This window comes from Xyrauchen texanus, chromosome 3 (genome assembly GCF_025860055.1).
Source record: "Xyrauchen texanus isolate HMW12.3.18 chromosome 3, RBS_HiC_50CHRs, whole genome shotgun sequence".
NCBI lineage: Eukaryota > Metazoa > Chordata > Actinopteri > Cypriniformes > Catostomidae > Xyrauchen > Xyrauchen texanus.
In genome coordinates, this window is record NC_068278.1 from 41787305 (window position 1) to 41813191 (window position 25887).

Sequence of the window (25887 nt, forward strand, 5' to 3'; positions counted from 1 at the left end):
ACGTCAGTAACCGAGACGTTCCCCATATGTCACTCACTCGACGTTGTGTCGATGAGTTCACACTAGGGGTCCCCATGGAAAACGCAACAAAAGAGCTGAACCGAGTTACGCAGACTGGCGGTGCGAGACGGGCAGACCTCTGTGTGCCTCGTACCCAGCGCAGCAAGCCGTCACATAACTACCCCCAACACACTGGCAGGCATGAAGCAGTCCCCTGCACCTAGGGGAAAGGCTAACTGCTCAGAAGTATAAGGACTGGCTGGCTCAGCCGGGGCCTTCTCTCTAATATTCTCCCCTGTAAAAGGAACAAAATAGTTCGGCTGGGGACCAAATATATGGTCCAAGCTGCGGGGTGTCCCTCCAACGAGGAGGACACCACGGAGACCACACCCGGCCCCAAGGGGGGTTAGGTGGAATACACACACGGTCTTACCAGTTAGGAGCGGAAGCACATTGTGTTGAGCGGCGTCATGGTAGATCCTACCCAAGGGGGGAGGAGTTACTACAAACACGGCGACCAAGGGCAGAGGGCCCTTTGTCCAAGGAAGACGCAGTTTACCAGCAGGGAAACCATTTTGCAGGATATACATCACAAGGGGTTGCCAAAGGGGACAACCAGCACATGTGGAGCACTTACCTCAGTACGGTGGCCTAGTAACGCCCATACCAGGGTGGCAGCGAGCCTTACCGAAGACTTGACGGCAGCTAGGCTAGAAAGGAAGAATGTCCAGGGTTCACACTTCCTGCGTACGCAACTGGGGAAAGAGCGCATGTCTTCGCCTCAAGGGAGGGGAAAAAAGCTATGCACAAGCAATACACCCGGCCAGCTGACCCCAACTTACCTGTGATAACACACAGGACGAAACTGGCTCAACCCTGAGGTTATAGAACCTTGCAAAGGTGTTAGGTGTTGCCCAACCCGCGGCTCTACATATTTCTGCTAGAGAGGCACCATGGGACAATGCCCAAGAAGCTGCAACACCCCTGGTAGAATGGGCTCGTAGGCCAGCAGGGCGCTCTGGCCCCAGGAACGGGGGGAGGCGGAGGATTCCACTCCAGCCCGACACTCGCGGCTGCCCAGGCAAGCATGGCTGTCAGCTCCGTGTCAGCCTGCGACTGAGCCGCCACACCCGAGGGTGGGAGTCCAGCCGAGTCCTCGGTGTCAGACATGACGAACCCGCTCTCCGATGCCGCGATCGAGATCTCATCGTTGTCAGGCGCTCTGAACGAGATTGCGGGTCTGCCGTGAAGCGAACCGGCAAGGAGCAAACGAGTGTGACGGGGAGTGGGAGGTCCGTGGGGTTATACCCGGCAGAGAGACTCCCACTGAGGTCTCCATATCGCCCCCAGTGCTAGCCGACACTGCCTCATACCCGTAGGTATAAGGACCGAGTCGGGGAGCGGCTGGGGTGGCTTGCGCTCTTACGAAGGCAAGTCGTGACCGTAACATAGCCACGGTCATGCCCTCGCAATGAGGGCATGAACCATCCACAAACGCTGACTCCGCATGGGTAGCACCCAGACACGAGAGGCAGCGATCGTGGCCATCAGACGGGGAGAGACAACGACCGCAACCAGGAAATACACACAAACGGAAAGACATCTTGAAAAAAGACGCATCACCATTTGCGCCACACTTTTAAAGAAATATACTCTTTTATTTGTGTTTATATATATATATATATATATATATATATATATATATATATATATATATATATATATATATGGGACTATAAATATATATATATAAACAAAGTTATTCACTCCGTGATCTCTTTTTTTGCTGCTGAAGCACCCAGGGGTGTGTGCGCAGCACAGCGTAGTGTGCAAGGGGGAGAACCGCTGGAAAGCGCCGTAGAACCAACAACTTGGAGAGATGAATGAAGACGGCAGAGGAATTCAGCTCTGTGACTGCTCTCTCGGCTCCAGAGAAGAAATCTGATGTGGATGTGCAGCGTCACTCCTTTTATACCCGTATGTCCAGGGGAGTGGCATGCAAATTCCACACGCCAATTCTCATTGGCCTTTTCTCAAGATCAGAGATGTCTGGGCTCCGCAAGAGCAACCCCTAGTTTCAACTCATAGACACAACGTCAAGTGTGTGACAGATGGGGAATAAATAATTAATTCATTAATGTGTTTCAGTTTTGGATTGCCAGAAGAATCTTTATAAGCTTTATTATGAATTAATTATGAAATAGAGTGAAAATATGTCTACAGTATTTATTTATGTCAAGCCCTATGCCTAATGGATTATGGATATAAAGAATATCTCATCAGTGCTATAATATACACTTATGTTTGAGCATTATTGTGAGTTAAGATGCTGGAGCCATTATATAGGAATGTACTAAGGTTGACAAGGGATCTGACCTGGGCAGACAGCATTGCAGGTGATCTTCTGCACAGACATGCCCTCACAGAATGCTCCTCCATTCAGAGGAGCTGGGTTAGTACAGGTCCGAGAACGCTTCTGAACTCCTCTCCCACAGTTCACGCTGCAAGGTGACCACTCAGTCCACAAAGACCAACCACCATTAACTGCAGCGAGTGAGAGAGAGATAGAGAGATCATCTGCTGAATAAGACTGAACTTAAGAAAACAAGACAACCTTTCTCTGACCCTGCCAGATAGACACCCCATTGTCTTCTGTTGTTTTACTGAGCATATGATTTTTTCTATCCCTTAACTGTACTGTTTCCCCTTAACCTAGCCTTCTTCTTTTTTAACCTTCTTCTTGCACTCAAAAAAGGCAAACTGTTCAACTGTTTCTATTTCTACCTGATCTTAAAATAACTTTAAAATATTTATGTCAGTCAATGAAGAATTTTTAAAAGTTAATTATTATTTTTGTTGTTATATTTATGTATTATTATTATTGTTTATTTACAGTTGTTCAAAATCAGCCAGTAGAAGTGAAGTGCGTTCTGATATTCGCTGTTAATACTAGCCATGATTTGTGTCAGTAAATAAAAATGATTAATAATCCTTACATTTTCTTTAATTTAAAGGAACCTACATCCAAATTCTTATGCGAATCACATTTTCCATGTGTATAAAAGGAGCATGTCACTGACATTGAAATATGCCTGACATTCAACAAAGATGCAGTTAATGCGCAAAAAAATGTACATTTAAATTCTTCTAAATAATTAATTGCATACATTCAATTTACACAACAACGTCTTATGTTTTTGTTCATATCGCTAGTGCTGGGGTGATGGAGTATATATTACATGATGCAGACGGTGGAATAACTGCACTTGACCAATCCCATTTGCATGTTGCTTGGGGGATTTTGCCAAAACCACTTGCACCTAGTTAGCGCATACTTGCACAAAAATATCAAACCTTAATGGCCATGCCCAGTGACTTTGCGCTTGTGACTTAAAGCATTGCCCTATGCTTAATGCTAGCATTCTTAAAATAGGGACCTTAGGATGTTGGCTCTTCTTGTATTGTTTTCTCCATTGAATAAAGTGCTTCTGCTCGCACTATTCAAATTTTTTAATTGCTTTGGATAACAGCATCTGCTAACTGCTAAATATAACTGTCAATGTTCTGTAGGGGAACTGTGCTTTCAGGACTGCAGGATGTCAAAATATTTAAAAGTAATGTTTAAAATTTGAAAATATGATTATAGTGTGAATCTTTGACAGACACAAATATTGTTATAATTTTTTTTAGGTGGGTATCCATCCAAATATTTTTATGCTTATTTTGAAATTACATATAAAAATCCTGAATGGTTTTCGCATTAGTTAAAATGTGCATTAAGGTGATGGAAATGGTTTATTTGCATAACGATTATGTGTTTTGACTATTCGTGCATGTGTTATTAGTGTGCGATAGCCCACCGAAAGGTGTCTGACCTTGGCACACAATTCTTTGAACATAGCACTTGTCATTCGGAAGTGTTTAACCCAAAGCTGGCCGATAAATGGGTCCTCACAATCCGCCAGAACAGTTTTGAGAGCGGGCACTCCCAGGTATACAGAGACTGTCTGTGTGTGGGCATCACATCTATATCAGCCCACATTATATCATATTATTCTGCGGTAGATGCATTTAATAAAATGAGATACTTGCTCCAATCATGCAAATAAAACTGTACCCAAAGCAGGGAGAGGTCCTTCAGCTGCTCCATCAAGACGAGGCAGCTCCCTCATGATAATGCACATTACATAGTGGATCGAAACGTGCAACAATTTGTATTTTCTTAAGTAAAAGTTTTAGAAATGCACTAAAAAATTGTAAACATTTTGGATGGAAACCCAGCAACTGTCACTAATATATTACTGGATTTTAGGGTATAATTTAAAGAGAATCCCTTTTTCAAAAAGAGTAAATTTAGCAAATACATATCAAAACAGAGGAGACAGAACAAGAAATCCTTTGAAAAGAAAAACAAAGCCAGCTGTCAACAATCAATGTCAATTAAATGAAGAGTATCAGTGTTGTCTTACCAAAAACAACTACAGTCGCCGTGGCACTGCGTCTCTTTGCTACTATGTTACTGGCGAGACAGGTGTAGTTGGCGGAGTCCGAAAGTCTGGCTTCATTGATGATCAGATTGTGGTCAGCTCGAGTGTCAATGTTATCGTCTTGAAGAGAGCTGACCAACTCCTCATTTTTTAACCACTCCACCTGAGAGACACAGAGATGCACGTATTAACCAAACTGCAACTGACTAAACAGATTACACTCACTGGGAATTACACAAAAATCATTTGTTTTTAGAAAATTGCATGTTGTAATGGACAAATATATTATGATGGGTACATGGTACACACTCAAAAAATAAGCCAATACATTTATCTAAAGTGACTTACAGTTTACTTATACAGGGACAGTTGCCCTGGAACAAACTGAGTTTAAGTACCTTACACAAGGGAAAAGCAAAAAAGCTCATAGGATTGAAACCTAAACCATTTCGATTTCCAGCCTACATCTTTAACCATTACACCACACCACCCTTATGAGAGCGATATAAGGACACAGGAATTCAAGGACACAAATGCGCTTCCACTCAAAGACACAAAAATGTAAATTGTATAATATTCATCTTTAATCCAGTGAAAGAAAAAAAAACACACAACACCAAATATCTGTCTTGATTGTGTTTTAATGATAACGTGGGTCCATATAATGCATTCTGTTCTCATGATCTGAAAAGTAACTGCAAGGATGTCCTCTTTACCCTTCTCCTCTATTCTCATCACATCACTTTCAACTCCAGCCCATCATTTCTCAGAATTGCATTACCTCCATGTTCACAGATTAGTTCATGATATGTTTTAATCATTTTATGAGCTTTATGACGAATCCAAATGCATAATAAGACTAATAGACTAATAACTAAGTTAGATGTTTGTGATGTTAAAGCTGTGAAAATATGTTTGGTGAAATTAGTTGAAATCTTACAAAGTTAATCTGACACTTATTTTCCATACACTACTTCAAATGCAACAAACCTTTGCTAGTAGAAAGCAGTTTTCTTATTTTGCATTTACTGGAGTTTTCTCGAGAAACTTGGAAGTTGAAATAGCCAGTTAGTGCACAGTGAAAGCAGATCTCTCTGTTGACACATTTACCCTGCTCTAAATTCTTGAACACCACTTCTTCTCAGCCTTTGGGTAATGATGAAAAGGTGAAGAGAACATGCATGTTAAAGAAAAGCGAGAGAGCATGTATACCACTCAAAATATGGAGGGAAATAGATCAAGAGGCAAAGAGAGAAGAAGAGAAATAGAGAGAGAGAGAGAGAGAGAGAAGAGAAAGATACAAATTAGCTAAGTAAATGTGTGGCAGAATACGTGCGAAATGAATGGCTTAATTGGCACATTTGTTTCAATTATAGCATGGCTAACCATGGCAGGGCTGAATGAAGAGTTTCCACAGCATCAAGAGAATCTCGTGATTTCATTAGTGCTTCTATCCTACCTGATTAAGGCCCTGTTGACAGGAAGAGATCAGCCTAAGTGAAAACCTTGCTTTTATCACAAAGAACTCGGGTTACTCTGCTGTCACCCATAAAAAAAGATAGGAAGTCAGAACAGCTTGAAAATATTTTTATATATTTGTTTCTGTTCAGTGTGTTTGTGTGTGTGAAGGGGGAATTGCTGGGTTGATTGCCCACATCATGTTGACCAAAAGTCCCCACAAAGATAGTTAAGGAAAATGGCTCAATTAACTAAATAATGCCTACTTAAAAAATGCAATATAAATAAATCCAACAATAAAGTTAGGTTAAGTGGAAATGGAAGGGTTAAGGGATAGAAAAAACCATCAGCTCTGTCACGATTGTGGGTGAAGGCAGACACAGGACGAGGGTCTATTTGCAGCGGCGGTTTATTAAACAAAGGGTTACTACAAAAAAACATGAACAAAAGAAAACATCCACGATGGGAAAAAAAGGTAAACAAAAACACGGAAGGCACACAAGGAGTTAACAGGAACACAGACGGCACACAAGGAGATTATAGCAGCAAAAACAACGATGGAAAACATGGGAATCAGGCATCTACATTCAACAAAGACCGACAGGGGAAAGGAGAAAAAAACAGGGTTAAATACACAAACACAATGAAGACTAAACGAGACACAGGTGAGAACAATGAAGAGTGCAGGCAGTGAGAGAGGCCAGGAATTGTGGGAATAGTAGTTTTACACACGGACAGTGAGACTCTGGGCGGACAACAGGGAAAACGTGACATGGAACAGGATCAGTGACGGGTGAAACGGAAAACACGGAGCAGACAACACGGAAACATGACATAAACGTAATGGGTGAAACAGAGAACATAGGCCAGACAACACAGGAACGTGACAAGCTCAATAAAACAACAAAAGACAATGGAAAGTCCGCACCACAATAGAAATGCCAACATGAGTAAGTGTTTGTGTGTATACACTGGAGAAGAGGCTGTTGAAACTACTTTATATTTTAACAGGGTTCTTACAGTGATTAAACAGTTCTGATAGAAGCCCCTCAGAGAGCAAAAAACAACACCACCTCACTGACTGTGTATAAAATCCAATCACATGCATACAAAACAATGACAAGACCATCAAAACATCTAGGTTATTGTCATAACACCCATTCCCTGATGGAGGGAACGAGAAGTTGTGTCGGTGAAGTGACACTAGGGGTCTCTCTTGCGCGCCTCAGTTGCCTCTGAGCTTTGAGAAAAGGCCAATGAGAATTGGCAAACAGAATTTGCATGTCCCTACCCCAGACATACGGGTATAAAAGGAAGGAATCAAGCATCTGTTTAGTCAGGTTTTGCACTAAGGAGCCAAGAATAAGGTTCTGCCGTTACAGTGGTTGGTACGGTGTTGTGGCACAACGTTTCGTTCCCTCCATCAGGTAATGGGGGTTACGACAGTAACCTAGACATTCCCCTTCTGTCACTCACAGCAAGCTACAACAAAAAGGTCAATGCCCCTAAATTAACAGAGATATTGTATTATATGGCAACAGCTTCTTGCTTGGGGACCTGTGCAAGAACTTGGCTGGAAGGTCTTACTCCACAATCTTGAGAATAGCATGAGCTGGGTGTGGGAAAAACAAAATGTCAGCTTTTGTAAAAAAAAAAAAAAAAAAATAATAATATATAATAATAATAATAATAATAATAATATTAAATATATATATATATATATATATATATATATATATATATATATATATATATATATATATATATATATATATATATATATTTTTTTTTTTAAAAGCAATTCAAGGGATGCAGATACTCCAGGGCAGTGGAATCATGCTTCTGACCCCAACCCTTGTTTTAGCATATACAATAGTTAATCTTAAAAGAGCTCTTTTAACATGCTTTCCTCAAAATTGTGCTGCTGATTTGCTGCTCAGTTTGTTTTCTGTAATATTTTAGGACAATCTTCCCAATTATAAGCACAAAGTATTCTAGGTATGGGTCCAGTTATGACTGGATAATTTCAGTCTAGTAAATAGTAATTTAGCAGATGCAAGTGATACAAGAGCAACTGCATTGCTCTTATATAAACCAAAGAGGGATTTGATCCTGCAACCATTTGGTAATCATCACAGAGCTTTAACCACTGTGGTACAACACCATCACAGATCAAACCAACCACTCAAATCACAGAAATTCTACCAGGGTTATCTGATGCCTTCCTATTAACAAGATAACTGTGGTATAAACAATAAGCAAACTATGGCAATACATTATTGTCAACACATGATTAATAATCCATCTATGAATTAAAATAATCAATTTTATTTCTAACAGGACATTCTACACTATTGCATGTCTCCACTACATATAAAGATGGATGGTTTTCTTTCTAAAATCCAAGATGTGACTCGAAAATTTACTGAGACAGGATGTCAGTGAAGCAGGGTCTGTGAGAGGCAAGTGAGGGTTCCGGCAGGCTTAAATAGTGCCTATTTGTATTTTAAATCCAACCTGATAAACATATTTACTGTATGCTCAAAGTTCTGCACCACAGCAAAGGTTTTAGGGGTATCATCTATTGCTCACTGGAGCCATTTCTACCTCTTTTTCTGATGGAAAATGTCTTGGTAGGTCAGGATTTGCCTGTTTATCAGTAGGTATTGAAGCGATCCATATAATCCAAGTCATCTCAGTTAAATAAATCCTTGAAGTCCACAAATTAATTCCATTTGACTTGTTTTTTCCATTCAACTCAAAAGTAAATATTCCAATTTATTCTTTGATATGCCCTTATTCAATCTGAATTGGAAATTGGAACAATCCTGATAAAAATAAAAAACACTGAGAGTACTGGGAGTAGGGCTGTGCTACAATTCCCATGGTGGCCAATTGTTATAGTGGTGGCCAATAAGAAGTTTAATACAGAAGGATAGGCAGCAACAAACAAAAAGCAAACCCTTTCCTCTCCTGAACACAAGCACATTACCATTCTACCCAGATCAGTCTTATCAACAGAGAGACGATACCATCCAGCTCAGGCAGGTCTGTAATTGGCTTGTTAGATCATCAAGAACATTATTCACTCTCATTGTGGCTGAAACAGGACATGAGCAAAATACAAGGAGATAATCGGAAATCCGTAGGAATACGGGCAGAGAGGTAGAAAACAGGTACGAACACAAAAAAATTGCTATTGCTTTTGTCATTAGCGTTATTTTCCTTAAGGGTTCCTCTGAATAAATTCTATGTAAATAGCCCAGAGACAAAACAGTAAATGTGAAGGTGTGACCATTTAACAAAAAAAAATCTTTAGCAGAAAAAAAAAAAGAAGGGGTACTTAAACTCAGTAACGTAACTTTAGTGTGCATAATCTCATTAAAAAATATTTTTATTATAACACAATCTAGGCAACTATGCAAAAAGGTTTAAGCAGCTCTCTGAGGGAAATTGTAACAGTTTAGGTCTGAAATAGGAAAACCTTTCTCTTCGTAAAAGGTCATTTGAAAGTTTTTGTGTTAGAGATGTAATTGCTGAAGTGCTAGACTCTGTGTAGACACTGCATAATTCTATGACACTTTTTAATTCACCACTATTACCTACCACTACCACTATTTAAAGGGACAGTGCACCCTTTTAAATATACAGTTCACCCAAAAATGAACCTTTTGATGTTTGACACTATCTTACCCCAGTGCTATTCCAACCACATATTATGTTCTTACTTCTATGAAACACAAAAAGAGATCCCCGTTGCATCAGCTCCAGCGGAGAGGAAGATTATCAGTTAATAGCTATTCAAGTTTTGATTTGTTCATCAAAAAAGCTATCGTATGTCTTCAGAATATTTGGAATACAGTAGATAAGTTGTTGCCTCCACGTCTGAGACCGCCAATCCACACAATTTACCACATGGCTTGTTGAGCGTGTTACTGCGGAGACATTGTGCATGTCGAGGCTTCACGCCAGCCACAGCGGCATCCACGCACAACTCACCTTGCGCCTCACCAAGAGCAAACCACATTATAGCGACCACGAGGAGGTTACCCCATGTGACTCTACCCTCCCTAGCAACCGGGCCAATTTGGTTGCTTAGGAAACCTGGCTGGAGTCACACAGCACGGCCTAGGATTCAAACTCGCAAACTCCAGGGGTGGTAGTCAGCATCTTTACTCACTGAGCTACCCAGGCCCCCCCTTTTCAGGCTACATTTATGATGCTTTTTTTTACTTACTTTTTGGAGATTGGCATAATAAATCAACATATAATTTGTTTGTGTGGAAAATAATAGGTCAGACATTCTTCAGAACACCTCATAAAAGTAATTGTGAAATAACAATGACCAATGACACTATTTACTCCAGAACATACTTAGTATTTGCTTACATATTAGAACCGAGATCTGGTTATGTATCCTAAGAGACAACAGAATAAAACTGACTAAATGCAGAAAGACAAATCCCATTAGCTTTATGTGACCTCAGAATTTCTTCAAAGTGTTTCTAGGGGGGGAATATGACAATTTAAAACAACAAACACATTTCCACTAGGATAGCGAGAGAAAGAGAAAGAGAGAGAGAGAGAGAGAGAGAGAGAGAGAGAGAGAGAGAGAGAGAGAGAGACAGTGTTAGCATCCGACCTGCTGGTAAAATAATGCCTTGTAAATCTTTGCACCCCTCCTCCCTCACAGCTTGGATTTAAATTTTTCATGGCGGAGGTGTGCTGGAATGGACTGGATTGCCCATTGCTGGTCTATACTCTACATTATTTACTACCCTCTCTTATAGCTGACTTCATTTATGTTGACAAAGGACTTGAGGGGAGATTCTTGTCTTCCAGTCCTTCCCAGATTTCCTCCTTTACTGACCACTGTGCTCTCGAGGAGACAGAAGCTGACAGAGCTCTTCTATTTCATCACTGAATCATTAATGAAGCATTGATGGCTGCCAAGATCCAAACCCTGCTACAATCACACACATGTTTATTATAGATATATCACCTGCTTACGATCCATGATATGCAGACCGGCTTAAATAAATCTATCAAATATTATCACAACAGTCAGTAGCTGTTCTTAATTTTTTTTTAAGTGATAGTTCACACACACACAAAAAAAGAAAATTCTGTCATCATTTACTCATGCACATGTTGTTCAAAAGCATTCTACTTCCGTTCTTCCATTATACAAAAGCAGCTGTTGGCAGAATTGAAGAATGACAGCCTCGGTCACCATTAACTTGCATTGAGTGAATGGTGAATTAGACTGAACATTCTGCCAAACTTCTCCTTTTTTATTTCACGGAAAAAAGAACATCAAATAGTTTTGGAACAATATAAGGGTGAGTAATTGAGGACAACATTTTTCTTTTTGGGTAAACTATCCCTTTAGGCACAGAAACAGGCAGCACTTTCTCTGTATATAGGTTTAGAAAACAACACTGAAGCCCCTCTCTCCAGTTAGCAGAGAGCACGCATTTCCCTTCCCAGATACTGTCCCTGTGGGATTGATGTCAGAGGCTGAGAGGATGGGTCTTACCTCTGCCATGGGCACTCCCTCTGGGGGACGGCAATGCAGCACAATCATACCCTTGATTGGCACTTCCTTCCCTTGAGGATCATGTTCGAAGTTCTTGCGGAGGTCTGTTTGAAAAGATAAGAGGCAGCTGTCACAGCGGGCAGAGTCCGAGCCAATGTCTAGCTATGCCAATCGCCTTCTCCACTCAGCATCCTTCTCTCTATGCTCCCTTGCCCTTAGTTTTGACTATACAACCTTGGAAAGCCAAGGCAAAAGGACAAGAGAGTGCAGGCAGTCTTGATGGTGTTTCCGGCCATCTGCTTGAGTTGCAGGTGTCACTGGTTGTCAGTTCTGCATCTAACCCACCATGGTTGTTCTGCAATGGATTGTGTTCCCATACACATCAAATTCTTTTAATTTGATGGAAGAAAGCACTAGAAAATGTCCAAAACCAGTGGAATCCAGTATCAGGTATGCCATCAATAAAAACAAGCCACTTCAATAGCTTAAAATGACACCCCACAGTATTTTGAAGTGGATCAAATGTGTTCCTAATTCCTGAGTTCTTGATTTACTCGCAAATGATATTCAATATAATAACATAATAATTCAATGAAAATAATTCATTATTATTATCTTAATACTGTATATATATATATATATATATATATATATATATATATATATATATATATACACACACACACACACACACATGTGACAAGGAGGAGGGCGTGGCCAGGCTGTGAGGCTGCACGGTCGGTGGTAAATCAGCTGATCAGCGGGAGAGCGAGATAAATGGGAGCCAGAGAAGCCAGTTTGAGAGAGAGTTTCTGATTAAACTTTACATTGACTGTTCAGCCGGTTTCCGCCTCCTCCTTGCCCGTCCTTATACTGTTACAGTGGTGCTGAATCCCGGGATGGAGGAGGGATCTGCTGTTACGGAGTCCTCGCCGCTGCCATCCACCAGGGTCATCCAACAAAGAAGGGGAGGAGTGGTTCCATCCACCAGGGGCCAAAGAACTAGCTGCCGTCCACCAGAGGAGGAGAGAGCTGGCATCTGCCAGAGGGCGGAAGAGCGGTTGAGGACCGGGCTACAGTGTGTCCGGGAGCCAGCAAGCAAGTTCTTCTCTCTCTCTCTCTCTCTCTCTCTCTCTCTCTCTGTGTGTGACCAAAAATGTACATTTTTGGGTGAACTATTCCTTTAAAAAAATGTCCCCTTTATACAGAAAAAAGGAATGCATGTAAACATAATTGTCCTTTATAGTTCATTTGGAGTATGCCTATGATTATGTTTTAATCTGGCAATAAAGCAGCAAAGTATGTGCTGTTTGAAATAACAACATCCATTTGCAAAACATTGATCAATTACACCTTACAGTCAGGAGTACCATTCAAACCTCATCATCAGTTCTATGATATACTGTATGTAAAAAAACTGAAAGGATGTTCAGTTGTTAAATGACAAAACAAGTGACGCTTATTTATACATCCCTCAACTCACTACACATCCTTCTTTTCATGAAAAAATGCAATAAAAGTTTGAAAAAGTTAATACACATCTACATTTTCTATAAACCAGATAATAACAGGACAAATTCCATATTACCAACTGAACATTCTTGACAGAGGAAGTAGAGTGTGCCAGGCAGGATGTGAGGTACCCTTTCCTCTCCTCACACCTCCCCTTGTTTCTACTCCAGGTTCACAGGAGGCAGGGTGGACCACTGGCTGACAGAACATCCAGAAGGTCAGTGTCTCCTCTCCAGAGATGAGGAGGGAGTTAGTCAGACAGGTGGCACCCCAGCCTGAATCTGGCAGGGGAGGAGTGTGATGAGGAGGAAGGCATGGCCGGGCCGTGAGGCTGCACGGCCGGCGCAGAATCAGCTGACAGCCGGAGATGCCAGTTCGAGAGAGAGAGAGAGAGAGATGCATGAGGCCGCGTTGCATGTATGTCCTTATGTTTATGTTTGTTTTTGTTGAGTTTCTGATGAAATTTTACATTGACTGCTCAGCCGGTTCCTGCCTCCTCCTTGCCCATCCTTATACTGTTACAATGTACATATTAGAAGTTAATTAAACACATTTTTACAGGTATAATTTTTGATTCAAGTATATTTATAAATGCCATAAAATCAGTGGACACACTATAATTAAAAGTTTGGCAAAATGTTCTGTAATTTTCCAGAGGACTTAATTAATAATAGGATAAAATTGTCAGATTTATTTTATATCAGTCTTTATTGGCAAGATAAGTGTGCACTGCCAATGCATTATTAGACACTATACATACAGATATAAAATTAATTGAATGCTGAAGATTAATTTGCTGAAGTTTAAAGTCTCAAAAACATTAGTTACATTTTAGGAATAAAAAAAAACAAAACAAACAAACCAAAAAAAAACAGATACTACATTATTTGCATTTTTTTTTAATGCGTTAAACTGTTAACAAATAATTACAGATTTAATTTCCCAGCCCTAATATATATATACAAACACAGTATACATTTTATATAGTATACAGTATGTTTTCCATTCACAATGTAGTGCAATCTGTTTAAATGCATTTAGTTCCTTATTTAATAAAACAAAACAAAACTATATTTAACAGATTTTGGCAACTAGCTAGCAGGCTTTTTCATTTACAGTGTTGTTTGATCAAAGGTAATATTTCATAATTGTTGAGCTTTAATGATAATTCAACTAAATGACAGCCCTAAAAATTTAAAAAATTTAATACGTTTCATCTTTGCCATACAAAACAATGTTTCTTTCAACTGCTTTTAAGCAATGCTGAAAGAGAGAGACATTTTCAGATATAAATGACGTAATGTACTCACATGCTATGTTCACTGTGGCTTTACGACTCTTGGAGGTTCCTAGGTGACTCCAGGCTACACACAGGCACCAGTAGTCTTCAGGACCATGGAAATCCTCCACCTGCTGCCTGGTAACATTGATCATCACTTCACGAATTTTTAGTCCTGTACGGCAAGAACAAAAAAGCAGAAGTCACGAAAATCATCATCTGAATTTAATTCAAGTCAAAGCCCATTAAGTATTGATTTTTCACTGTTTGGTCACTTCAGGCAGGATCCCTAATGGTGACTGAGTGTAAGTATACGTATACAGAGCCAAATTAAGGCTTAGGAGCCAGATGGAAGAAAGGGGTCTCAGTCAATTCTGAGACAGAAGTTTAAAAATATCTGGTTGTGGCAGGGCGGAGGGCGGGGCCGGGTCATGATCATACACACCTGGTCCCGTATTAGGCTAATCAAGCCTCTGAGGTTTAAAGGCCGACTGCAGAGTATCGTGCGGGAGAGAGAGATCGTTAGCGGACATGTCCGTCATGTGTGTGTGTCTTTGTTTTAAGTTTCTCATTAAAACTATCATTTATATTATCAAGCCGGTTCTCGCCTCCTCCTTTCCATTGAATACGTTACACTGGTGTATAGTTGTTACAAAAGTATCTTTTTTTAAAACTAGTAAAAAATATAATGGCCTACATTTGATTTTTCTTGTCACAATCTGCCCTACATAACTCTTTTTCTCTAGTTTCTAAATGCATTACTGATAAAAACACTTTTTTAACACTGTCTTTCTCTCTCTCTATCTTGCGCTCTCTCTCTCTCTCTCTCTCTCTCTTTCATTCTTGAGGTCCTTCCTTGTTGTCAGGGCCACAGATCTTTAGCAAAATGAAAATAGCTAGAAGATGTTGCATTAGCCTAAAAGTAGAAGTGCCAGGAATACACGTTACCACTGAGACATAATTTAAGACAAATATCTTCAAACGTGATGATCACAGATACAACTTTAAACCTTTTAAACTTAGCACAAATCTAAGATCGTTAAAATGTAGAGATGTCCTTTCATGTTACTAGACTTTAAAATCTGAAATCCCTGCAATGAACTTTTAAGTCGAAGCTTAAATTTTAAGTAGACCATTCTACTTAATTTCTTAAAGTTCTATTTTCAATCTGTTTCAATGACTCAGGGGCATTTGATTTGTCTTCTACCTGTCGCACAATCCTACAAACCTCACATTGGACAAATAGTTCATAAGAAGGATGGGGCCGAGGACAATCTACCTCTGTCTCGCTCCTATACTTAAATTCACTGTCAAGTAAATACTCTTTAATCTAATATGCTCATGTCATGAAACATAAGACTCTTAACAACAGTAGCAGGGATGTGAACTACTTTAACAGATAAACATCAAATAAACGAGAAAGTGACTGACAGCTATACAGGGATTATTACTATTGCTGCTCCAAGATATGCTGGCATGCATTTGATGTAAACAAAATAAGTTTAAGAAGACTCAGTTAATTTTTAAACATATTGTTTTGTGTTAGATTAGGATGAAACCAATGCAGTTGTGAAAAGTCTGGAAATAATGCTGAAGTTGTGCAATGATACCTGGCTTTTGCGCTGAAAGGGATGTAAGCCTGAACAAACATGGTATACTTCTCATTTGGGAGTGTTCTTCTCCATTTTACATCCTGAGTTTCCCTCTCTCATCACCTGTACAGAATGACTTGAGATGCTCGTTTTAACCAAAATGTACAATGAAGAGGATTCAAGACCTGATACACCTTGATCTGATTGCTAAGGAGAAAGAACACTTTTATTGAGTCAGCTAAGTTGCAGCAGCAAAAATAATGCACACTAGATTTTAGAACCTTGGCCTGCTTAGTACTGAGTTTTCAGCACATTTCAGTCTCTTTAAAAGTTAAGCAACTGGTTAAAATAATTATTTATACAAGCTACATAAAGCTACATTTTGACTCTTTGTTTTGAGGATCAATATTGATTTTAGGGATGGGTCAGAATAGTCGACAATCGACTAGAAATTTATTGAGGCGGAATAGTCATGTGGTTATTATTTTCATTTCCTTCTGTGTACAGTGGAAGAAATGAACCAAAGTGTCTCCTGAAACCGCAGTGCATAATATTTAACATGTAACATGTCTTACAAGACTATCACAGGTAGAAACCTGAATTAATGCTATAGTGAGTATATATATATATATATATATATATATATATATATATATATATATATATATATATATATATATATATATATATATATATATATATACTCACTGAGCACTTTATTAGGAATGCTAAAGTACCAGACGTGGTCTTCTGCTATTGTTGCCCATCCGCCTCAAGGTTCGACGTGTTGTGCATTTGGAGATGCTATTCTGCTTACCAAAATTTTACAGAGTGGTTATCTAAGCTACCGTAGCCTTTCTAAAAGCTCGAACCTGTCTGGCCATTCTCCAATGACCTCTCTCATCAACAATGGGTTTCCTTCCACAGAACTGACACTCACTGGATGTTTTTTGGTACCATTCTGAGTAGTTTTTAGAGACTGTTTTGCGTGAAAGTCCCAGGAGATCAGCAATTACAGAAATACTCAAACCAGCTGTCTGGCACCAACAATCATGCCACGGTCGAAATAACTGAGATCACATTTCTTCCCATTCTGATGGTTGATGTGAACATTAACTGAAGCTCTTGACCCATATCTGCATGATTTTGTGCACTGCTGAAACACAATTGACTGATTAGATAATCGCATTAATAAGTAAGTGTACAGGTGTTCATAATAAAGTGCTCAGTGAGTTTATATCAACTGTTTAACATCCTGGCCCATCCCTAAAAGTAAAATATTGCTTGTATAAAAATGTTGTAAATGTAATTTTATTTTTTCCTTAGCTTTATCAAATTTTCACTGGAGGAATGACTTCTGAGCAGGGTTTAACATGCTGACAATGTGCTGTACTTTAGCATTCAGTAACAGTTACTACTGGACTGTCAGCACACATAAACCCTCTCTGAGAAGTTGGGTTTATAAATTCATCCCTGATCTAGCACCACTGCAACAGTAATCAAAGCACCACTTTTGCAACAAATCCACTGCCTTCAACAATACATTTCAAGACAATTATAGTGGGACTTTAGATATTGTTTAATTGTTGGTCAAGACAATTATTTTGTTATTTTGTGCGTCAGATTAGAAATAGCTTTCGTTATTAAACACAACAACACATCCCCTCTGAACACTTCTTCTGGTGAACATGAAACCAGTGTCTGATTAGTCATTCAGGCAACCCAATGACAAGTTGATTTTCAAAGATGATTTTTTAATTACTTTGCATTAGGTTTGCAAGTTCACCTTCAGGTATTATGTAGGTAACAAAATCAAGTTTTACTAATGATCACAAATCTTTAAAGACAGATCTTGCTGAGATGATGGCACCACATGCGGTACTTACGTCTGTTTTAGCAGAATTAATGTAATTTTTCTCTTTATACATGAGCACCTCTCAGCCACTGAAGAAAAGAGTCATGGGAGAGTGGGGAGGCGAAACACTAACATCTCATTTAATCAAGTACCTCCTTGAATTGGTTCTCTTCCAAAAATGAAAACACCACAGAGGCAGACCAGAGCAGCATGGTTTATCCTCCCTGTCCCACAGGTTTATTGATCATAAAAGCAATCGCCTTCACTTCTGAGCTGACTCTACATGGTACTGTTAGTCAGGGGTAAACAAAGCAAGACCGACGCCTGTGTTTCATGGACACGGACAGACAAAGACATTATTAATTATTCCCCAACTGAGACGTTCCATCGACAGCGTTGTGCAGGGTGGGGGGAATTCAGTGGCAGGAGAAAATCATGATAGTTGAAAATATGAGTAAAACGTTAATAGGAGTGTATTTTCTCCCTTGTTAGAAAGACAAATTTCTAGCAGAAATATCCATTAGATGGCAGGCGATATTCCAGAGAGACATTACTTACACTCATAAGAACACTGTTTTCTACACCCTTAACTTCAGTTTCAGAATCTCATTTGCCTCATGGTGATGGCCGAAAGAGAACAGAATTATCCTAAAAGCTAAGTCTGTCAGAGTGAGGATTACTGGGATAATTCACATAAAAAAAGAGAAAAATCTGTCTTCATTCAGGGTACATATGTTGTTTCTAACTTGTATGACTTTCTTCCTTTAGTTGCACAGAATGTTAGCCTTCTTTCACCTTCATTGCATTCAATGAAAGTTAATGTAATGAAGCTAGTCACAAGTAAGAAAGTCACATAGGTTTGGAACAGCATGAGTGTGAGTAAATGATTACAGAATTTCCAGGTGAACTATTCCTTTAAAGTCTGTAATGTCAAAAAGTAAGCATGCAATAGACTTTAGGTGTCCTCTAAGATTTATTTAGCTACTTAATCCAGTCCGCCTAATCCGCAACATGTGACACTGCCACAGACACAATTTATGGGCAGTAGACAGAGATGAGTATATTTGAGGCTTTGGCTCAACCAATATTAGATATGCTGAATGGATGCTCCTGGTGTTCTTTGTACATCAGACTCTTAGAGGAAAGTCTTATAATATTAGAGTAATCCTTAAATGAGTGACAGAAAGACAAGAGTTGTGCTGCACCAACAAGAGCTTAAGCATCTAATGCTAATATAAATTAATAGGAGATCATAATAAGTTGTTTGGATCAGTGGTATACTGTTGTGACAGCATAGAATATAAAAAGTCTTCAGTAAAGAGGAAAAGCACACTTTAAAGTTCTCAATAGTACCAGATCTATCAGGAACATTTTCAGATCACTATTAATGCGCTTTGCTTTACACTGTTTCCTCTGTGAGTAGACTTCAAGGAAGCTGTCTAAATGATGTGGCAGAAGCCTCAGGAGTAGCTTTAGTGGTATTTCGGTGTTATAGTTGGGAAGTTTGCGAACAGACTTAGAACATAACAAGGTACAGCAAAAATGGTGTCATGTTTCGTGCCATGTGATCCTGGCATGTTATTCCAGCAAGAGTGTTCAGCTATTTACTTGCAGCTTTTGTCTCCTCCACCGTACAAGAGAAAGATTATTTCAGCACCATGGAGAGTAACAGCCTTTTGAAGTTGCTACTAATCTTTATGCTATACTTTAAGTACAATTTTTCAGATTTCTCTTGCACAAGGATTTGGACAGTACAGCAAATTGTATTTAAAGTTGAATTTAGAACAGTCATTAATGAAACATATACTATAATACTGCTATAATGAAAAGTTTGCAATATGTTGCTTGCAGTTTAACCTTTCTTTACACAACTATTTATATAAGCTGTGTCAGACAGAATCAGCAAAAGACTATAATCTCTCCAAAGCACCTCTCAAATACAGGAACATTACTCACAGCAGAGGATTTAACATCCGACAGTGATTATATCTTGCAATGTGTTGTTGAAGCACCACTTTAATGGCTGTAGCAGCAGCGGTGCATAAATTGACTAAACTTAAAGTATTAAAGAGATGAAACTTCTTGCAGAGGGTTTTACTGTGCTGACTATTATTCACTTATAAGCAAGCAAGCTATAATCATAAACAAACGTTATGCAAGAAGTTGCGTCTCTCAATTAATTTAAGAATTGCATCTTCCATTTAAACCACCACCACTAAAAATATTAATGTTAGTAGTCAACCTCACTAATCGACTAGTTAGTTGTTGGATGACTAGTCAATTAGTCGACCAACATAGCACATCCCTAATAATAACTTTCATTAATAAATCCTTAACAAACATTATATCATTTTTAACAGATCATTAGATAATAATAGTTAAAAATGAGATAATATGCTTGCTAATGTTTACTATTAAATTTAACCTACTTTAATTAATGATCTGTTAAGCACTAAGTAATGTAAATTCAAATACTTACAAATGAAATGTTATCACACTTCTATTCCTATATGACCTTTAATTTTTTAACATCTACAAAAGATTTGAACAAATGTTATATAATTATTAAAAGGTAATTTGTGAATGTACATTTGAAAGCTTACAAATGTAATTTATCTTTTTCATAAATCATTCATAAATGAGCTCATTTAATTTTTAACATTTACAAATGTTTTCCAAAATGATTAGTATTTTTCACCACTTCACACACTATTCATGTTTACAAATTATTCATTAAAGTCCAGCTAATTAATAAAAAAGGTCTGTAAAGGCCTGTTTGTTTATTGTGGTATGTGTGCATGCTTTTACTATTTACATATCTTTGCAATTCATTTATTAATCTTTTTTTTCATGTAAAAAATGACCTGAACATAACAGGAGGGTTAACAGCTGATACAAGTGGAAGTGGTGTCAGAGACTATTTAGCAGAGCTCTTCTATTAAAATGAATGGGAGAAACTGGAACACCCAATGGTCAACAGATGAAGAAAGGAAGTCCCACCTTACAGTTAAAACAGCCAATCACCTTTTAGATACAGACCTCGCCTGTCAATCAACTCGAGAATGCGCATTAGCTAGACAAGCTGAGAACATTTCTTTTTTAAGATTAATCTTATGTAAAGAATCACAATTTACGATTCCAGTGATGTCAGATTTTACTGCTGATTTGATATATGTTCTTTGCTCGTAATCTTGACCAATCTTTTTGGAGATTTCGGTGTTCCCCCATTCAAAAAGAAAGGAGCTGCTCTTGTATGCTGCTTGTTTACAGGCAGTCACTTATTTCCAGGGGTTTCAGTACAGCGTAAAAATGTGACGTGTTAGTGTAGGCGTTCTCCTAATTCAAAATTTGCATCAACAAAAACATTTACCGATTTCCCTATTTTGTCTTAGATTCTCCATGGCTGTTCCATCAGTTTGCTGTCGCTGTTATGAAAAGCCCGCGATGAAAATATGAAACGCCCGCGGAAAGAAGGCACTATAATGCGCATTTGTTTTATGTCATGGCCACGCCCCTTGTGCGTCGCTGTACTGAAACCCCTGTACTTTAGTGAATGCCCTTGTTTACACAGCAAAATAGCTGCCTGAGTGCATTCCAAAAATGGACGCCAGGGCATTTAATCCTAGGTTGTTTAGGGGGGATTGTCCCAGTAACAAGTGTAAGTTGCTTTGGATCAAAGCATCTGCTAAATGACTACTTACATTACTACATACATTTAGTTATGTGCGGAGTGGGATTCCAAAGGCTATGTTCTGCCACTATAGTGGAGGCCATTTGTCTACTATCCTACACTTGTACACACTGACCTCATCAAAATGATCTCATTGTTTGCATGTTTGTTTTTGAGCTCATGGTGGAGAATGTGACAGGGGTTAGAAGCTTTAATAGCACATTAATGTCATCCTCCATCACACGCTCATGTGCTCCCCACCCGCTCTGCATGGCAGCTCCCTCCAGCAGAACTTAAAATAAATAATTATCATAAGAGCTGTGGCACAAAGTGCTATCAGAACAATGAAGGGAGAATTTCAAGAATTCATAAAAAAATTTAATGAATGACATATTCAACAACATCTATATCCAAGGACGTTTCTGCAATAGCACATCCATAGCAATAGAGGCTTGAATTTTACAATGTCTATTTTAATCTTGTTTACTACTCTGTCATGTTGAACCATGTCAGGTTCAATTCAACATTATTTTCTGTCCTCAATGGCTGTTGGCCAACATTTGTAGCGATTGGTTATAGGGGCCAAATATCATACATTTTGTAACATTATTTTTTCATGGAGTCCACTTATAATGTTAGTCAAGATTTCTCGAACATTTCAGTCAGGAACAATTAATTTATGCTAATTTGAATGAATACTTTATTGACTTTCTATTGACTACAATTGAAGCATCAGTTCATTTTGGTGGTAAGGTTCTGTTCTGGGCAAACTCCCCACCAATCCATGTAGCCTTGCATGGATGGAGCAGGGAGAGAATGAATAAACCCCCCAGGGGTAACAGAACATATCCAGCATATTTATTTTCAAACTTTGTACAATTTTCACATTTCTGACAATATGGTACAATACATAATTTACATAATAAAGATTAGATAGACAGTTGATAGAACTCAAAATATAACAAGTTGGCAAATACATAAGACATAAACACATTGAAGATAGACTTATAATTGATTTTCAGTCTGGAATTACAAAGAACACAGAATGACAGTACAGATCCTGAGATAACTAAATGTAAAGCTGTCATATAAGAGGTTGAGCTGGGGATGGATTTAAGTGTAGCTTGCATCCATGCATTGAGAAGAGCTGAGAGAATGAATAAAGGCAGGATTTAAAAAGAACCGCTTTGACTGGAGACTGAAATGTATTGGTAGACGTCATGATCAGCTTAGCGTCAGCTGATTTAGCCTTGACTAACATGACTTGCCTGAAATAACGCTATGCTTGAGTTTCCGTAAATGGGTTATGGGTATATATGGCTATAAATGGGTTGATTGGAAAGAGAGCTTTGCATTGTTAAATGGGTCATGAAATGGAGAATTAAATTGTACTTAGTCATATAAGAGGTAATTGTTCTATAAAAACATACTTTAAATTTCAGAACACAAAACTTCCTCCCCAGTCTAAAAAGAGCAATTATATTTGCCAGCCTGCTGAAACATCTCATTCTCATTCAGTCTGTTTGTGACGCCATGAAACATAGCTCATTTGTATTTACATAACTCACAACTTGCATCATTGCAACCTTAGCCCTGCCCACTCGCACGCAGTTCAAGAGAAGAGGCCTTGTCTGGCTAAATATTCCTGAATACTAAAGGACCCATCTGGACTTGTTTTATTTAATTTGTATACAAACATGAACTACAGAGACTCTTTGACCAATGTCATGTATCTCGCCACTTTTAAAAGATGAGGTGTCAAGTTAAAACTCTGAAAGGGAGAAGCAATTATTTTTAATTCAGCTGCTGCCTCTTGTTTTTTTTAGCACATCTGCACTATTTGTAACTGTTGGTGTATGGAAACATGAACTAGACAGACATCTGTGGCAGGTTGGAGGGCATGGCCGATACACTCGGCCACTAATCAGGCTGATCAAGCCCGAGAGGGATAAAGGCGACCGGAGGCGGCAGTTCGAGAGAGAGGGAACTACAGGCAGCTGCCCTGTATGTGTTTGTGTCTTTTTGTTTAAGTTAAGCATTAAATATTGTTTATATTGTAAATCCAGTTCTCACCTCCTTATTTCCCAACATTTGTCCTTTCCATTTCGATGTGTTTCCGGTGATGTGCACCTCAGTGCACCTACAGTAGGTGTGCGCGTCATTTCACCATGCTTTGGACTATGTGTGTGCTTTTATTCCGACTCATGTCAGCGTGGATTGCTTGTGAACCAGTCATAATACGATTCAAACTTTGCAAAGGATCTGTTATTGAAGAATGGGGCAGTTAAAAACACTTGGACTCAATCAAAAACATACGTTTTTCATTAATATTTCAAATGTCATGACTGTTCAATAGTTTATGGTGCTGAGTGATAACAGTTGTGCTTGAGATGAACAGTTTAATATACGTATTTGGATGCAATGTGTTGGATGTGCCTTATGTGTAAACCCTGCAATTTTGTTTTATAATTTTGAAGGGCTTGTTCATTCTCGGTATCATGTTAGCCCATCATAACTGTGGGCATTTACAGTGAAGTTTTAAGGAGGCACTTAGGCTAAGGATCGTTTCAGACAGAGAACCAAAAACAGGGTGGAAAATGATGATTACTAAATAATTACTTTTTTGCTGCAAAAAAAAGAAAGAAAAACTTTTATAACATTATCAGTGGACATCAGGGAAGATACAATTATAAAAAAATAGCACTTCATGAACCCTTAAAGAGTATGTCTGCATTACAGTAATCAACCAATATGCTTTTTTTATGATGCCATCTTCTAGAGAGCAGGGTGGCTGATATATCAGGAACCTTTATTGGCGATGTCTATAATTTAAAAATACCAGCTATAGCCTGATTTATTGGCCTCTGCAATATATCGGCGACCACAACACACCTGGACTCTTGCTGTAGAGGGACTGCAGCCTGTAGAAACACAAGATCTGTCCAAGGGCTGAAGAAGTGGCGGCAAGCCGACGTAATAGCCACGCGATGTGTGCCACGGCGCCACACCCATCTTGGGACTCGAGTCTGAAGCCAGTGCTGTATTGGTCTTATATGCATTACATTTACATTTACATTTATGCATTTGGCAGACGCTTTTATCCAAAGCAACTTACAGTGCACTTATTACAGGGACAATCCCCCCGGAGCAACCTGGAGTTAAGTGCCTTGCTCAAGGGCCCAACAGTGGCATCTTGGTGGTGCTGGGGCTTGAACCCCCGACCTTCTGATCAGTAACCCTGAGCCTCAACCACTGAACCACCACTGGCCTGCATCAACGCGAGCGGCGTGACCAGCGCTGAGGATGCCAAATGCCCCAGGAGCCTCTGAAAATAATTCAGCGGAACCGCCGTTCTCCACCTGAATAAGTTCTGACAGTTCAGTGCCGACTGCGCGTGCTCACTTGTGACATTGAGATGGAGTCTAACTCTATGCCCAGAAAAAAGGCTCTGAACTGGGGAAAGATTGCTCTTTTTCCATCAGCCAGTCGTCGAGGTAATTGTGTATGCGAACGCCCACTTCCCGTAATGGGGCAAGGGCTGCCTCTGCGACCTTCGTGAAGACGCGAGGGGACAGGCCGAAGGGGAGGACCTTGTACTGATGCGCTCGGCCATCCAATGCGAATTGTAGGAAGGGTCTGTGTCAAGGTAGAATGGAGACGTGAAAGTACACATCCTTCAAGTCTACCGCCGTGAACCAATCTCAATGCCGGACAGACACCAAAATGTGCTTCTGCATCTGCATCTTGAACGGGAGTTTGTGCAGGGCCCAGTTCAGAACTTGCAATTCCAGGATTTGCCGCAACCCACCGCCCTTCTTCGGAACGATGAAGTAAGGGCTGGAGGGACAGGCTCTATCGTGGAATCGGGGCGGTCACCTGGCGAACCGAATCGCATAGCTGAGTCGGATGGTTCTGGCCAACTAGAGCAACGGGTTGGAGAGCGTTAGCCATGCGTCCAAACTTTGGGCAAGTGGCACTAACAGAACAATTGCATCCAACGTACCTGGGGGCCGGGCTTCACGGTCTACCGCGAGGCAGAATATGCCAAGTCGAGGAGTGTCGCTCTGACCCTAGGTGGCCGCGCTGAGGGGGCCCTCAAAGCACTTACCTCCCTCTGCGTACCTGCGTGCAGGGTGGGTTGGTGACTGAGGAGGAGGGCTGTGGGCATTGGCGGTGTGATCCAAGGAGAGAGGAAACTGCTCTTTTTTTGACAATGTGGGTAACGCAGGCTGGGGCAGAGCTGCTTAGGCTTGTGCCGCCGCAAGGGGACACCCTTTGGCGAACAGACGGAGTACGTACTCTTGTGCTGTGCCGGGGCAAGATGTGTTGTATCGCCTCTGTCTGTTTCTTCACTGCTGAGAACTGCTTGGCGAAATCATAAACGGTGTCACCAAAAAGGCTGACCTAGTAGATGGGCATGTTCAGGAAACATGCCTTGTCCGCATCCCTCATCTCGACCAAGTTCAGCCACAGGTGGCGCTCATGGACCATGAGA

General features: G+C 39.8%; 1 protein-coding gene across 1 annotated transcript in view; it reads right to left on the reverse strand.

Annotated features, from left to right (window-relative positions):
* unc5db (unc-5 netrin receptor Db) overlaps positions 1-25887 on the reverse strand; it is a 257129-nt gene that overhangs the window by 58646 nt on the left and 172596 nt on the right. Inside the window, exons 3-6 of the mRNA XM_052093637.1 lie at positions 14307-14450; positions 11485-11588; positions 4470-4650; positions 2377-2544 (exon numbers count right to left, since the gene is read on the reverse strand). Of these exons, the coding sequence (XP_051949597.1) occupies positions 2377-2544; positions 4470-4650; positions 11485-11588; positions 14307-14450 (597 nt within the window). The remainder of the gene's footprint in view (positions 1-2376; positions 2545-4469; positions 4651-11484; positions 11589-14306; positions 14451-25887) is intronic.